General features: G+C 47.0%; 5 protein-coding genes across 5 annotated transcripts; 4 read left to right on the plus strand and 1 right to left on the minus strand.

Annotated features, from left to right (window-relative positions):
• Positions 1 to 3,467: 3,467 nt before the first annotated feature.
• Positions 3,468 to 5,210, plus strand: BDV38DRAFT_282995 (cytochrome P450; the record flags this gene model as incomplete). Its single annotated transcript, XM_032059937.1, has 3 exons — positions 3,468 to 3,784; positions 3,841 to 4,647; positions 4,757 to 5,210. The coding sequence occupies 3 exons, from the start codon at positions 3,468 to 3,470 to the stop codon at positions 5,208 to 5,210; spliced, it is 1,578 nt and encodes a 525-aa protein (XP_031913511.1).
• Positions 5,211 to 5,869: 659 nt separating this feature from the next.
• Positions 5,870 to 6,832, minus strand: BDV38DRAFT_271303 (S1/P1 nuclease; the record flags this gene model as incomplete). Its single annotated transcript, XM_032057288.1, has 3 exons — positions 5,870 to 6,328; positions 6,379 to 6,444; positions 6,494 to 6,832. 3 exons carry the CDS (start codon positions 6,830 to 6,832, stop codon positions 5,870 to 5,872), a joined length of 864 nt encoding a protein of 287 aa, XP_031913512.1.
• Positions 6,833 to 8,105: 1,273 nt separating this feature from the next.
• Positions 8,106 to 8,544, plus strand: BDV38DRAFT_282997 (uncharacterized protein; the record flags this gene model as incomplete). Its single annotated transcript, XM_032059938.1, has 2 exons — positions 8,106 to 8,140; positions 8,208 to 8,544. The coding sequence occupies 2 exons, from the start codon at positions 8,106 to 8,108 to the stop codon at positions 8,542 to 8,544; spliced, it is 372 nt and encodes a 123-aa protein (XP_031913513.1).
• A 2,809-nt stretch (positions 8,545 to 11,353) lies between these two features.
• On the plus strand, positions 11,354 to 12,191 carry BDV38DRAFT_246779 (phospholipase). Its single transcript, XM_032054596.1, has one exon. The coding sequence runs from the start codon at positions 11,395 to 11,397 to the stop codon at positions 12,061 to 12,063; it is 669 nt and encodes a 222-aa protein (XP_031913514.1). The 5' UTR covers positions 11,354 to 11,394; the 3' UTR covers positions 12,064 to 12,191.
• Positions 12,192 to 12,913: 722 nt separating this feature from the next.
• On the plus strand, positions 12,914 to 13,562 carry BDV38DRAFT_246781 (TMEM14 family protein). The gene is made up of 3 exons (XM_032054597.1): positions 12,914 to 13,013; positions 13,077 to 13,169; positions 13,239 to 13,562. Exons 1-3 carry the CDS (start codon positions 12,977 to 12,979, stop codon positions 13,433 to 13,435), a joined length of 327 nt encoding a protein of 108 aa, XP_031913515.1. The 5' UTR covers positions 12,914 to 12,976; the 3' UTR covers positions 13,436 to 13,562.
• Positions 13,563 to 13,726: the final 164 nt, after the last annotated feature.

Below are 13,726 nucleotides of genomic sequence, written 5' to 3' on the forward strand. Positions count from 1 at the left end.
ACCTCTGTTATGTTGAACCCCGTGAAGAGAATCCGATCATGTTGCAGAGCCTCAGCCGGACTCCATGGCTTATATCGTGTTTCTTGCACAATGTACACATAATCCCCAAGTAAATCCATCGTTAAAGGATCAATGGTGTTCCACTGTCGGCTAAAATTGCGCTTCCCAACTAGGGATGTGATCATAAATGACAAATATTCGCATTGAAAACAGGGAATTGTCACTTAATGCCCTAGACTATAGGATAGCGCTTCAAGGATTTAGGTTTAGTTTTGCAACCTGCATGTAGCCGGTTTTATGGTCTGGGGGTGCTCTAGCAGCATTTAAGACACGAACCACAGGCTGCTCACCTGGGTTGACGTATAGGATCGACAATATATACACTAATTAGGAAGTGCTAAGCGTGGAATAGTGCAGGTCCACTCTTCGGAGATTGGTGATGGGATTCTTCCTAGGGGCTCAGTCCTTATGAGAGCAATAGAGCACTTCAACAACAAGCCCGGCAGGACTTTTCCTTTCTGTGATATATCCTGTGGAAATTGGTTCAGTTCAGAAACCACACTGTGACCAATGGTTTCTCAATTTCGCCCAACCTCACTGTGGTTCTTGCCATGCCAAGATGTTTAGGAACCGGGAATCCCTGCACATAATATAACTCTGAAGCACCAGACAGGCCCACATATGCGGAGACAGCTCCAACTGACCTTGTCTTGTCACCTGGAAAAATGGGAACAGATATATTTAGCGAACCAATGAAGTCATAGCGAGTCAAAGATTCGATAGCGTACAATTGAGCTGACTTCGGGATTTGGCATTCTCGTGGCTGAAGAGGAGCATGCTTCATTGATCGTCCCTCGAATCAGATATCATATCTACGGAAAGTCCCACCATGGCCATTGAAGGAACACGAAGGTGGAAACCGCAGATCGAACTGCTTGTTGAGTCACGGCGTCAATGCCGCCCGATTGGAATGCGCTCTGCGTACGTTGGTAATTTGCAGTAATATCTGGAGCCTTAAGATAGAACACCTTGATCTTATGCCAATGCGCTTCCAACAGAAGTTTGAAATCGGTCTAGGTAGTTCGACTAAACAGCCATGAGCAGCTGCAAAACTACCTCATGTAGATAAAGTTGTGAGGCTACCAAGTCGGCTTGACCCGACGATGAATCGTTTGTGAACCCCGAGTCTATTGATGCATGTACCCGCCCTAAGCATCTGGACGGTGTGTTCTACCAGTTCATGGGCAATGGTTTGCTCTTGCCGCTAGCTTTACAAAGGAATTAAAATTAAGATTGCTGGTCTCAGTAAATCAGGGTGAACATCGTACGGGAATGTGTAAACACCCCCGAAGTAATTACAGCAGGATCTGCATCGACGTGCTGACCATCTTCCATAAAAATGTGATCCTATGTTAGGGAAAAATCGTGTCATAGGTATTCAATTGATACGATAGGAGTATTTAGCGTAGCCCATAACATTATATTTTGGGAACAACCATACCCTTGTGGTACTTCAATGCTTATCACCCAGTCTTCTCAGCTCTCCATGCAATTAGCCGATATGTGGTGCGATATGTTCACCGTAATGTCTACTAGTGTGCATGTAAACAGTTCTGGACTACACGAGAGAGTAGATGAGGTAACGCTCCACTTCAAATAATGCATACTAAGGCAATGCAGGAGACCAGCCTCATTACCTGATCCCTGAGACTGGAGGCTATTATTGTTACTTGTTCTTGAAGCAATCCAGCACGACTTTAAGGTCCGGGGTAGAAGGGTACCAGGTGAAGAAACAATATGTTCTAATCGGTTTAACTGCCGATTATTCTTTTATTGTATTCTTATAAACCGTCTCTCTCGATATCTCTTGATTTCGTTTTCTGGGCGTGTCTCACTTTCCACGACGTCATTGGTTCAGAATGCTTATTCAACTAGCATTTCTGTATAAAATCTCACTCCATAGCAATGTAAATACCTAGATGGAAGTTTTCATTTCATCTTCGTCTACTCCTTGCCTCATGCCTTATGCAATAGCGAAGCCACAAGAGTCCTTAGTGCGCATATTCCATTAAGCCATGCACTTCTGCAGTACGGTACGAACAAAGTATATCGCCACTGGAGTTGGACTGATATCAACAACAGAACAGGTCTTATGAGTGTCACTTTTTCATGGCAATCGCCAAGGTTTTGATAGTCTATATCTATGCTTAGCAATAGAAGAGTTCATCAAAACAACACATACAGGTCAGAACGCAGGAGTGTGGTGAGAGCTCGGTGCTGTTGCTATCAATCATGATGTGGCGTGGATTTTGAACAGATGTGACGTACGACCTATGATAATACTAGCGGTATTCAACATAGGGAGATCGTGAAAGCCTGTGAGGTGTAGTTCGGATTCAAGACTGCTGCTTGAGAATTATTGCCGCCACTGAATAAAAAATGGGTATATTACCATCCTCGACCTTGACCGCAATTCCTATTGCAGCCTCTGCTTCAAGGCGCCTGGTGCACTCAAGAGGCTTGTCAACCTGTACCGTAATAACCATATGCACCATGCTTTCCGATAAACGTACCCTAGAAAGCTCCCATCAATCACCCCAATAAGTCGAAGTCTGTACTATAATCAGCGGTGGCAGTGGCCATCCTTGGGTATTTCCTAAACTAGATGCGCGTTTATGGAGTAGGATCGGATTGAATTCCTCAGTATGGCATCTAATTGTAAAGTCATGGAGAGATCAGATATCTGGCAATATTCTCTTAGTCTAAGAAGTGTACCTCTGCAGTGTAGTAGGTGATTCTAAGATAGTTGCTGGTCCAATTAGTGTTTAAAGAAACTGAAGTGGGGAAACCAGAGACAGGCAGCGATAGACCAATTTTCTAGATACGATTGGATATGTCAAAGAAATGAGCAGTCTCTGTACTACCTGTAGAAATATCAGAGATAAACATGATATTTGCCTTTATGGAGAGTCCAGATTACAAAATTGACATGCGGTTTCTATACAGAGTAGTACTGGGTCGGTTATGTTGCCTTTCTTTAATTATGAATTCATACGAAGGTTCTGGAGCGAGATTGCGAGATTTTCACGTCATGGTTCCCAGCAAGGTGAGGTTACTGCAGAACTATGACACGGTTAGGTCATCTCTCGCTCGGTTTCGCCCACCGATATACACTCTCACGCATGTACTTTTCTAAATAAGGCAAATGGTTCTCCCCAAACTACCAGTTCTATCTCTGCCCCCGGAGTCACGTTCGCAGCTGCTGTCAGGACTTGCAGTCATCCGCTGTATCCTTGGGCTGTTGTTGTGACGCTTGATTGACAGGAGGATAATTACAAACTTTTTGACTGCGATAAGCCCTTGAGCACGGACCGAGAAAGTCCATACTTTGCCATTGTTCTGTAAAGGGCGGCCACCTGTCGGCCAACATCATAGCAGCCTCTCTATCTTGTGTGGAGTTGTCCAACATGTTGCTCGACTTGCACCTCGTTACTTGGTCTTTGTATTCTCTTGTTCCGATCCTTATTCCCGGCCTGCTGGTGGCGTACTACGTTGCAGGATACTTTGACCGGTGGCATCTCCGTGACATCCCAGGACCCTTTATTGCTGGCTTCACCAGGATCTGGCTTATTCTACAGGTTCGTCAGGGGCGTCGCTCCTTGGTCGTTCACGACCTACATAGACGGCACGGTAGGATTGTCCGCCTGGCTCCGAACCATATCTCTGTCGCAGATGAGTCAGCCATTCAAGCCATATATGGACATGATAATGGATTTCTCAAGAGGTAAATCCACAACAATCTACGCTTTCCTGCAGTTAGTCTGACAGACCTCATCTCAGCGACTTTTACAATGCATTCCTGAACGTTGACTGGAGCATATTCACGACCCGCAGTCGTGCCGAACACACTCGCAAGCGCAAGATCGCCTCCCACGCATTTAGCGCGAGATCTCTAGCCCAAGTCGAACAATACGCGCACAACAATGTGCAGCTTTTGGTCAGACAGTGGCGCAAGATGATTGATTCACATGAAGGTCCAGACGATTCGTATGCAGTGATCGATGCTCGTGTATGGTGTAATTATCTAACATTTGATATCATCGGTGACTTGGCATTTGGTGCACCGTTTGGAATGCTGGAGAGGGGAAACGCTACAGTGTCTATACCGAAAGTGCCAGACGGTCCAGAAGTCACCATTGACGCTGTGGAACTCCTTAATCGTCGTGGTGATGTCTCTGCCACTCTTGGGATCTGCCCAGCTCTTATTCCCTATGCCAAGTGGTTGCCTGATCCCTTCTTCCGCCAAGGTGTGGAGGCTATCTCCAATTTAGCTGATGTAGCTGGAGCGGCAGTCGACACGCGTCTTGACATGAAAGTGTCAGTGGCGGAGAAACGAGAGGATTTTCTCACTCATTTGATTGACGCGAAAGATCAAGGTGGCTCAAAATTGGGTCATCAAGAGCTCACTGGCGAGGCGGTGACCTTGATAGCAGCTGGGTCCGATACCAGCTCTAGCACATTATGCGCCCTTTTGTACTGGGTTTCAAGCACTCCACGTGTATTGTGGAAACTCCAGAACGCTTTGGATGAAGCCATTCCCGCTGATGTTGAGGTCCCACATCTGTCAGCGGTAAAGAAAATCATTTAGTAAGTTCAAGTCGCTTGTTTTAGACTTATGTTGTTTCCTATCTCCAGTCTCGGACGTCATCTTCCAAGGATGAGCCAACTATATCCTGGGCTACTGCTAACGGTACAGTCTTCAATGGGCTGTTTGGGAGACGCTCCGTATCCATAGCACCTTTGGCCAAGGCCTCCCACGCGAGGTTCCCACCGAGAGAGGGCTTGTTGAGATATGCGGCCACATTTTCTATCCGGGTGATGTTCTCTCTGTGCCGGGATACACTATGCATCATTCAGCGGATATTTGGGGTATTGATGTGGAGGACTTCGTTCCAGAGCGTTGGGACCCACGTCGCCTCACCCAAAGACAGAAGGACTCATTCATTCCTTTTAGTGAAGGCCCTCGCGCCTGCATTGGCCGCAACCTGGCTGAGATGGAGTTGTTTGTGGGCTGTGCGACGTTATTCCGGTCGTTTGATATTCGCGTGGAGCGAACAGGGCCCTTGGAAGTTCGTGAGGGATGGCTCCGTAAACCTGTCAGTTTACAGGTCGGTATAAGGCGCAGGTATCTGGAGGCCTTATCAAGTTAACGTCGGGAGCCATTTGCAGAATAGATTGGTCACGCAGCTGAGAAATGATCCTTCTGTGGTTTTAGAATACGACTGCCTTTCGGTCGTTACTAGGATTCTACAAAATCAGGAGTGAAACGTGCTATTGGAGTAGATTGTGACACATCATTGTAATAGTATCTATGGGCAACAGATTGTCTGCTTTCCTCCATCCACCTCTATGGTTTCTCGCCTAGTTGCTTCTTATGATATCTTAGATTATTTTTACCTCGCAGATGCTTGTCGTGTTGTGCGATCGCCAAGTATTGTAGTGTGATATTGGATGCCTTGTGTTTGAGAGTTGCAGGGTTGCATATGGAACCATGTAAACAATGATCACTTAAGGTCTCTTGGGTATGCATTCGATTGAGTATCAATTATTGGTCATTGGGGCAGTGTAATTGACTATGTTCATAGCATTTGCAATTCATTTTCTTTAGATACCATTCATCTAAGCATTTTCCGAGGACGAGAGCCTTCGGTGAAGATAGTCCACAATGAGTGTGAGCTTCCTTATTTCAGTCTTTTATTCTCTTTAGAGTCATCCTAGTGGAGTACTCTACATAGGCATGGGTCAAATAGCTTACACATGCCAAGCTTAACTTTCATAGAACGAGAATCCCACTCTCCGAATAACTCCTTCAAGAGGACTGACTCGCAATCAGATCCAACCAGGCCGCCAACCGATACCCAGCTTTTGCGATAAGTTCCTCAAAGACTGGCTGAGACTTGTCATAGTACTCGCCGGACAAGTCCGTGGAGTTAATGTATGCCAGTCCGTCGTCCAAAACTGTGCTGCAGACGTAGGTATTGGCGTCAGCCGCCCAGATCATAGATGTCGACACAGGGTCTTTGATATCGATCCCATCTGTCCATGAGTCCTTCTTGGATGAGTAGGCACCGGTTTTGATGCGCTCAGTTAGAAGGTCGGCATAGGTCTTTGCGACCGACAGACTATAGCCACCTGCGGCTTCCTCGGGCATGTTGGTGTCCCAGATATGATGGAGGTTGGTGGCCTCTCCATCATACGTCACATCAATACCGTTACCACCGGCCTCGAGGTTCTCGTCGTGCAGGGGTTGGTGGGTATCTCCGATAATCTGCTACTCGTTAGGAAATTGGATTAAAACGGTCAAGGGACGTGACGAACATGGACCACGAATTTGAGGGCATTCAATGCCTCCGAGCCATTGGGAGATTCCAACAGAATATTGGTCTGGGTGAAATTAGCTTCCTATATTTCTATTAGATGTACGGTAACTCACGTAATTTTGAATCGCGCTGATACTGCACCCGGCACTACCACAATCCCGATCATAATCTACTCCGCAGCTCTGTGGTGGGTTGTCTTGCGCATCAATGAAATGGTATGGCTTGGAGAACTCTCCGGCATCGGTATACTTGTACGAATCGGCCCATGTGGCGACATTGGCCAAGTAGGAGGTGGAGTCGTCGCCCAAAATATTTTGACAGAAGGCCTCGGTTGAAGAAGCAACGAAGCTCTGGGCAATGTAAGCCACCGCCTCGTGGCCTAAGTTGCCCCAGCCATAACTGAGCTGGGCCAGAGCCAATGTAGCCGCTGAGATGGGGAGTAAGCGCGGCATGATCGAAGAATATATCGACTACAACACTGAGCAAGGATACCAAGGTCCTCAATTTTTCTTTCTGGCGAATGCTATATATAGTCGAGCCCCTTACCAAATGCCCCTCACATCTCCTCAGTTGCATAATGTAACTCTGTAATCAAAACATTGACCAATGGATAATTCACGTTCCGGTCTCCACAACTCTGCATAAATTCGCCCTGAATTTCCTTCCCGTCGGACTTCCGCTATCTTATCTGCCCATATGAACATGTCCGAGCCTCGTACTGGTCGGGCTCAGTGGGGGTTCCTGAGTTAGTGTCTTGTCGTCCGAGCGAACGTGTGTTATTATCTGGTAGATATCGATCAGACCTGTCGGCATTTCTGCTTCCCCCCCGCAGGTTAAGATCCACTGCTAACGGACCGGCGTCTCAGTTTAATCGTCTTGATATTAGTATACACATCTTGTGAGTGGTCGGGCTGGAGGGTATATTAAACTAGGGCTTCGGTAAAAACAAACTCATGATTGCGATGAGCATTGATTGTCTTCTACCAGCACGTGCGCCCTTGATATGTTCGCAACAATTTTGGAATAGGGACAATTGCTTTGGATAAAACATTTGTTTGCAGGGTGGTTTTAACCGGTTCCTGGTTCATTTCTCAGGGCGGGATTGGAGAGGCTGATAGCGTCAGAGGCTAACGCAGAGCCAAACATCCCTTTAGGATTATCCTCATATTATTGTGAGCTGCCTGTAGACGGCTGGTAGTAACGTATGAAACAGTGAGAACAAGGGTACGTGATGGGTAACCATATACCGAGTGCCTTTCTTAGGGGCATCCCCGACTGCCGAACAGAACTCTTCTAGTTTTGCTTCTATATTTTCTTTGACATGAAATTGACTTTGTAAGTGGTAATAACGCAAGTGGCTAAAGTATAGGCTATATTCGAAAAGCGAGAATTGTTGAATTACCGGCAAATCAGTCTCCCTTGTTTTCCAGTCTTTTAATACTCCTCACACACCAAAAGCTCTGCTACTGAGATAAACCCCAATCCACAATTGTACCACCATCCAGTCTTATAAGCCTTTGGCAAGCCGGTGGCACTTTCTGCATGCTTCGTTTGCGACGTTATTTGCTGTGCAATGAGTGCCGGTGTTGCGATCCCAACACTTTCCCCAACCTGAGCTAGCATGTTAAAGATACCACCGGCTAGGGCCTGCGTCTTGAGGGGGAATGAGTCTGCCATCACTGGGTTCGCGATTGTATAAGGTATAGCCCCAACGGGTTTAGAGCCATGGCTTGCAAGACACCACGCCAATATCCTGGTCTGTCCACACCGCATAGGGTTGCTAGTAGGAGCGGTGCTGACCCTCACCCTGTGGACAACTCCAAAAAGTGCGGATGGTGGTCCGCTGGAGAAGGCATCACTGATGCGCCTCCACCGAGATGTGGACTGGATTGGCGCTGTGCTCATCAACGATTGTCTTGCGCTTCTCTCATTTGAGCTAGCTCCCCTCGATCGCTGTGCCCACAGGAGGTCTCATGAGTGGCATCGCCCCGCGCTGTTGAGTAACGCGGTAGCAGAAATCCCCACCGTCAGCCAATTGTGTCCGAAACACGCCGCTCAGCTCGAGGCCCAATCCAAAGCCAACCGCCTGGCTACCACCCATGGCTGCGAAGGCAATACTGCGGCAACGCGGGCTGCTATTAGCAGGGAAGACGTGAAGCCGTGACGCCGACAACACTTGTAGGCAGAAGGACTCAGCAAGGCCCACGATCACTCACGGTGTGATTAGTTGAGTTTTTGTCGTTGGTAGTCCCGCGCCCAGGGCGGTAACGGTCTGAAACAACTCATTCTCCGTCATTACAACCGGCTTGAACTCCAGGTCGAGGCCTGCAACGTATACCCTCACTTGATGGGGTTGGGCAAGCCGAAGTGCCTGCCTGTTCTAATGACCTAAACGGTCACTATCATCACCGGCATCACCAGCATCATCTGTATCACTAGTATTGGGATTCTTCTTGCCGGGCTGCTCACTGTGTGCATTCCAGTCATTGCGCTGACCTCCACATTCCTCCCAGCACTACAGCCCTAGCCAACCACAGCCTTCGCACTCGCTTGTGGCTGCATGTTACTCCCTTGTGGAGCTTCAGCTGATATGTTGGGATGTCAGCGCGCCTGCCTGCTTGCTGGGAGCCATGTTTGTGGAGCCCCTATGATCTTTGAACATGATCGCTTTCGAACAAATTGAGTTTCCCTGGTAGTTTAGGACGTTCATCCAGTGTGCTCCTCGATCATTGAGATCTGTTATGTGGCATTATTATACGGAATGCTGAGTTAATGACCATATGGTGTTGAAAACGTGGCACGACAGTGTCTCGGCCAAACGTTTAACATCCGGTTCACTTGACATTGAGGAACTGTAAGCAATAATCTATCTTTCGTGACAATCCTGCTTCAACACGTAACACTGTATATAAAATTCCCTTATCCAGATTTTGGGCGTTTCTGTCCATCCTAAACATGAAAGGAAATATCCAAAGTAATATTATCCGTCCTCAGCGTTATACAGTTCGTAGCGTAAATTCAAGCAGGTATGCTGATAAGTTTAGAGACAGACAGATATTCATTAATCCCATGGCCATCCCTATTCAAGATTGCAGGGTACTGCATTCTTACTACAGTGTGTCCAGCCTGCACATTCTTTTCACGTGGGAAAAGGGACCATACTGGTGGCTAAAGAAACGCCAGAAGATTACATGTGTCTGCACATTCTTTGGACGTACCGCTACCGACAAGTACGGTATTTCGAGACAAGATCAGGTGGCCCCAGCGGCATTCATTTTGCTTAGCTTCTTCAGCGGCCTTTGGTAGAGAATGGTTGTAACTATAATCTAATATGCTGGCTTCAAACAGCAAGACTACGCACGCCCAGAGGCATCACATGAAACACCGAATAACGAAATCGATGAATCGAGCACATGCGTAGCACCTACATTTATGGAGTTAAGGCCTAGAGGCGTGGATATCACCTAGAATATACTCGAAAAAACCCCACATTCTTCAGCACGTGCGAAGAACAGCTAAGGAGATATTGTTCTGAGATCCAGACAGCCAGGGATTGTTAACTAGACGCTTGAACAATGGACCCGAGCCTGCTAGACGGACGAGAAGCACGAGGTGACCATGTAACGAGAGCCTGGTGTTATTTTGTTTGTCTCGGTGCACTAGTCGTCGAACAGACGAAACTTCATTCTACATGGCCGGCCTCACTAGATTTAAATGTGATGATTTTTGCTTTTTCCTTGAGCAAACCAATCTATACTGTGGGTAAATAAGAGTAAGCTGGACAATATACACCGCAGTACCTTATGTGGAACTAGACTTCACGAGCACCGCGCTACAGATTTAGCAACCTCGTATTGAATATCCCAGTGAAACTAATGCTATCACTATCACAAGCCTTGCATCGACCATCTATCAATGGCAAGAAAAGGTCGCTGTCTAAGTGGGTAATTCCCCACTGATTAACCGCCTTCGTAGTATTAACCGACGAGCTATGAGCGCACTTCATGAGAAACTCTTGGCCTTATGTAGAAGTAACGCCGGGCCGATGCCGAAATTGAAGCTTTTACGATGTGTAGTCTCGGGTTTTTTCTTGGCATAGCTTGACCTCGTATTGCGTCAATTATGTCAATTGTCACATTTACTGGAAAATATCGCATAGTTAAGAGTGGCATATACTGCTGTTGGACCAAATTACTCCTAGATAACCAGCAATCAAAAGACAAACGTGATCATTGGTCCCATCTTGGAAGAAAAAGGATACATGGTGCAGCAGAATAGGATTGGAGAAAGGGTTTCTTCAGCGGGGGATCCTCCGATGATAACCTTCTGTGGACTATTTTTAGAATCAAGGGTCTACCACGGTGACGATCATCTTGGCATACACAACAAGCGCAGCAGCTGCGCGACGATGGGGGCTTTACGAGCCACGAAGGCAACCCAAGATTCTTCACTAAGTCTTGGCTTGCGAGCCATGCTCGTACCTGTGGCATTTCTGTCCGGAATTTACTATTATTGGATACGACACTACCTTGATTTAGGAAATTTCCAGGGCCAATAGGCCTCTAAAGCTTATCCAAGGCTCAGCTTATCCAAGTGAATATGGTCGGTGCAATTCAAATGCTGTAGATCCTAAAGCCCTCTATCGTATCCCGAAGGGGCTTCCCTTCTTCTCCAATAACATGTCGAGAATCTTAATGATATTCATTTTCGGAGCTCGTAAAGAAAGGCAAATAATATCTTGGCGACAGGGGATGAAATGCATCAGGTCCACAATTAGACACGGCAGAAGTGCCAGACGATACAACAGAATGGGGGCGGAGCGAGATGGAGTTCACCGAGCACGAAATGACCTCGTTCAGGAAGACAGCCCGTGACAGTCATCGCAGTCAATCGCGAGTATAAAGGGCGGGTCATCTCCTGTCATATCGCTCTTTCAGAATCATCAACAATCTTCCGCAAGTGTCAAATCCACTATTCATTGTCTACACGATCCGGCCACGAGCCACTTATCAACATGAAGAATATCTTTGTTGCTACCTTGGGCCTCTTCGCTGCAGTTTCGTCTGCCTTGCCCTACACCACTGCTGTCAATGACAACCCCATCTCTGCTCTACAGGCGCGCGCGACGACATGCTCGGCCAAGGCCACGGATAACCTCATCTTCAAGGTCTCCATGAAGACCTTCCAGAAGGCGCGCAAGGCCAAGAACCCCTCCAAGTGCAACTGGTCATCGGACAACTGCTCCAAGTCGCCCGATAAGCCAGACGGATACAACTTCATCCCCAGCTGTCAAAGACACGATTTCGGCTACCGGAACACCAAGAAGCAGAAGCGCTTTACTAAGGCCATGAAGAAGCGCATTGACGACAACTTCAAGAAGGATCTCTACAAGTACTGCAGCCAATTTTCCGGCTGGAGCTCATGGAAGGGCGTCGAGTGCCGTCGTCTCGCAGATATCTACCATACTGCTGTCCGTCACCTTGGAAAGCGTGATGAAGAGCTTGAGTTCGACCCTGAGATTGAGTTCGAGAAGCGTGATGAGGTGGCCGATGTCCAGCCTGACGAATTCGATAACTTTGACGGTTCCGAGGTTGACCCTGATATTGAGGGCCAGGTTATCCCCGAAGTTTCCGAAGATGATGGAGTGGATGTGGAAAACCTTGACGAGATTGAAAACCTATAGGGGCTCGGCATTTGTTCGACACTTTGTACATAGGCTACTTTGGATTACACCGGAAGCCAATGGAGGAGGGAAACCAAACGCATGTTTTTGCCTGTTTGTAACTTTGAGTTCCTACGCTGCGACCCGTTCTTATCACATCTGATGTGAATTGTGCTTTTCGTTATGTGCCCAGTACTATCATCCTACGTTGTTATCACAAAAAAATGAACCGGAGTAACTGTGTGTTTGCAGACTTGAAATAGGTGGCAGACCGCTAGTAAGAGTATCACAAATACCCCTACCGCTCTTCTAAAGTAAACGATGTCTAGACTTGTAATCTTGGTCACGGTAATGATAGCCCCTTGAACAGCTCCTCTTAGTCCCTCCTCAAATTCCCAGTCGTTGTGATGAAGGTTGTCTTGGGGATACGCCCTTTGAACGGTATCAACTCTTGGCACCGTTTATGTAGAAGATCACAGGCACTGGCGGCAGTACCAGGGCAGTAAATCTTTAGATCAAGCTATACGGTTAGCCCATTAGTATAACTCTGGATTGTAAGCCAACAATGCAGAGAGAATATATATATACGTGTCGAAACTTGGAAGTATATATGTTTGAAGCCACACAATATAAATATATATTCTATAAGCCAGGTTCTTCGCATCCCAAACATCTACAAAGGAGATACACATTGTATCATAGTCCTAACCTGGCTTGTCTATCTGGAAATGTTAACTCATGAGAGGATAGACAATTCCTCGGGATGACCGGGTGCTTAGTAGTGATTACGTGATCACAGATGAACCAATTAAATAGAGTGGGTCGATGTTTTGAACGCTTAAGAGAGCTTTCCTTGCTCACCAAAAAATCGCCGATCCCAACCTCTGTCGTGAAGATTCCAATCCCTTGCGCCCGTTATTAACATCCGGACAATATGGCTGAACATCCTTCCTTTACTCTTGCTGCTCTTTGTAAGTAGCCAGTGGACATGTGATATCAGCGCAAGGCGTTGCTAATCATTCGCAATAAAACAGTGCCTGCAGGGGGCGTTGCCGGATATTTGCGGACGCGTTCGGCGCCTTCTTTGATCGCGGGAGTTGGGCTAGGAGTTTCCTATGCGTGTGCCGGTAAGTGGCACTGACAAAGCGCCCATGCAAAATAGCAATATTGAACATACAAGCTGACCGCATGATCAGGTTACCTGATTAAAGAAAATAAGGACTATGGCACCGAACTTGCCTTGGGAAACAGTCTAGTCCTGCTAGGCGCTGGTGTCTCCCGGACCATCAAGACCGGGGCAAAGTCTCCTATACCTATAGCTCTTGGAGCGACGGGCTTATTGGCGTCTTACTACTACCAGAAGAAGGTCCGAGAATTTAGATACGGGGTCTAAATCATATGTGGCGAATTCGTGATCCATCACGTTGAGTTCTGGAAGTTCGAGGCAGAACAAAAACCACGAATATGGGCTGCCTCTGTGTATATTATTGGAACTAAATTCATCTCACTCTTAACTAGCCAGCTCGTTGGAACCGGTACTGAAATGTAATTACGGTGTAAGCGCCGGTTACTTTTCCGATATGAAATATCAAGTCGGGAGACAAGAATATCGATACTCGTCTAGAACAGAAGCTACAAAGCGGAGAAGCATGTTCCAATCTGCTGTAAATATAGGGCACTTCAA

Source organism: Aspergillus pseudotamarii (assembly GCF_009193445.1).
Source record: "Aspergillus pseudotamarii strain CBS 117625 unplaced genomic scaffold BDV38scaffold_27, whole genome shotgun sequence".
Taxonomy (NCBI): domain Eukaryota; kingdom Fungi; phylum Ascomycota; class Eurotiomycetes; order Eurotiales; family Aspergillaceae; genus Aspergillus; species Aspergillus pseudotamarii.

Excerpts from the sequence above, each read along its gene's own strand:
- BDV38DRAFT_246779 (XM_032054596.1), top strand. The coding sequence starts at position 11,395 with ATGAAGAATATCTTTGTTGCTACCTTGGGCCTCTTCGCTGCAGTTTCG.
- BDV38DRAFT_246781 (XM_032054597.1), top strand. The coding sequence starts at position 12,977 with ATGGCTGAACATCCTTCCTTTACTCTTGCTGCTCTTT. Across the intron at positions 13,014-13,076 it reads CTTTACTCTTGCTGCTCTTT|TGCCTGCAGGGGGCGTTGCC; the intron begins GTAAGTAGCCAG and ends GCAATAAAACAG. Across the intron at positions 13,170-13,238 it reads AGTTTCCTATGCGTGTGCCG|GTTACCTGATTAAAGAAAAT; the intron begins GTAAGTGGCACT and ends CCGCATGATCAG.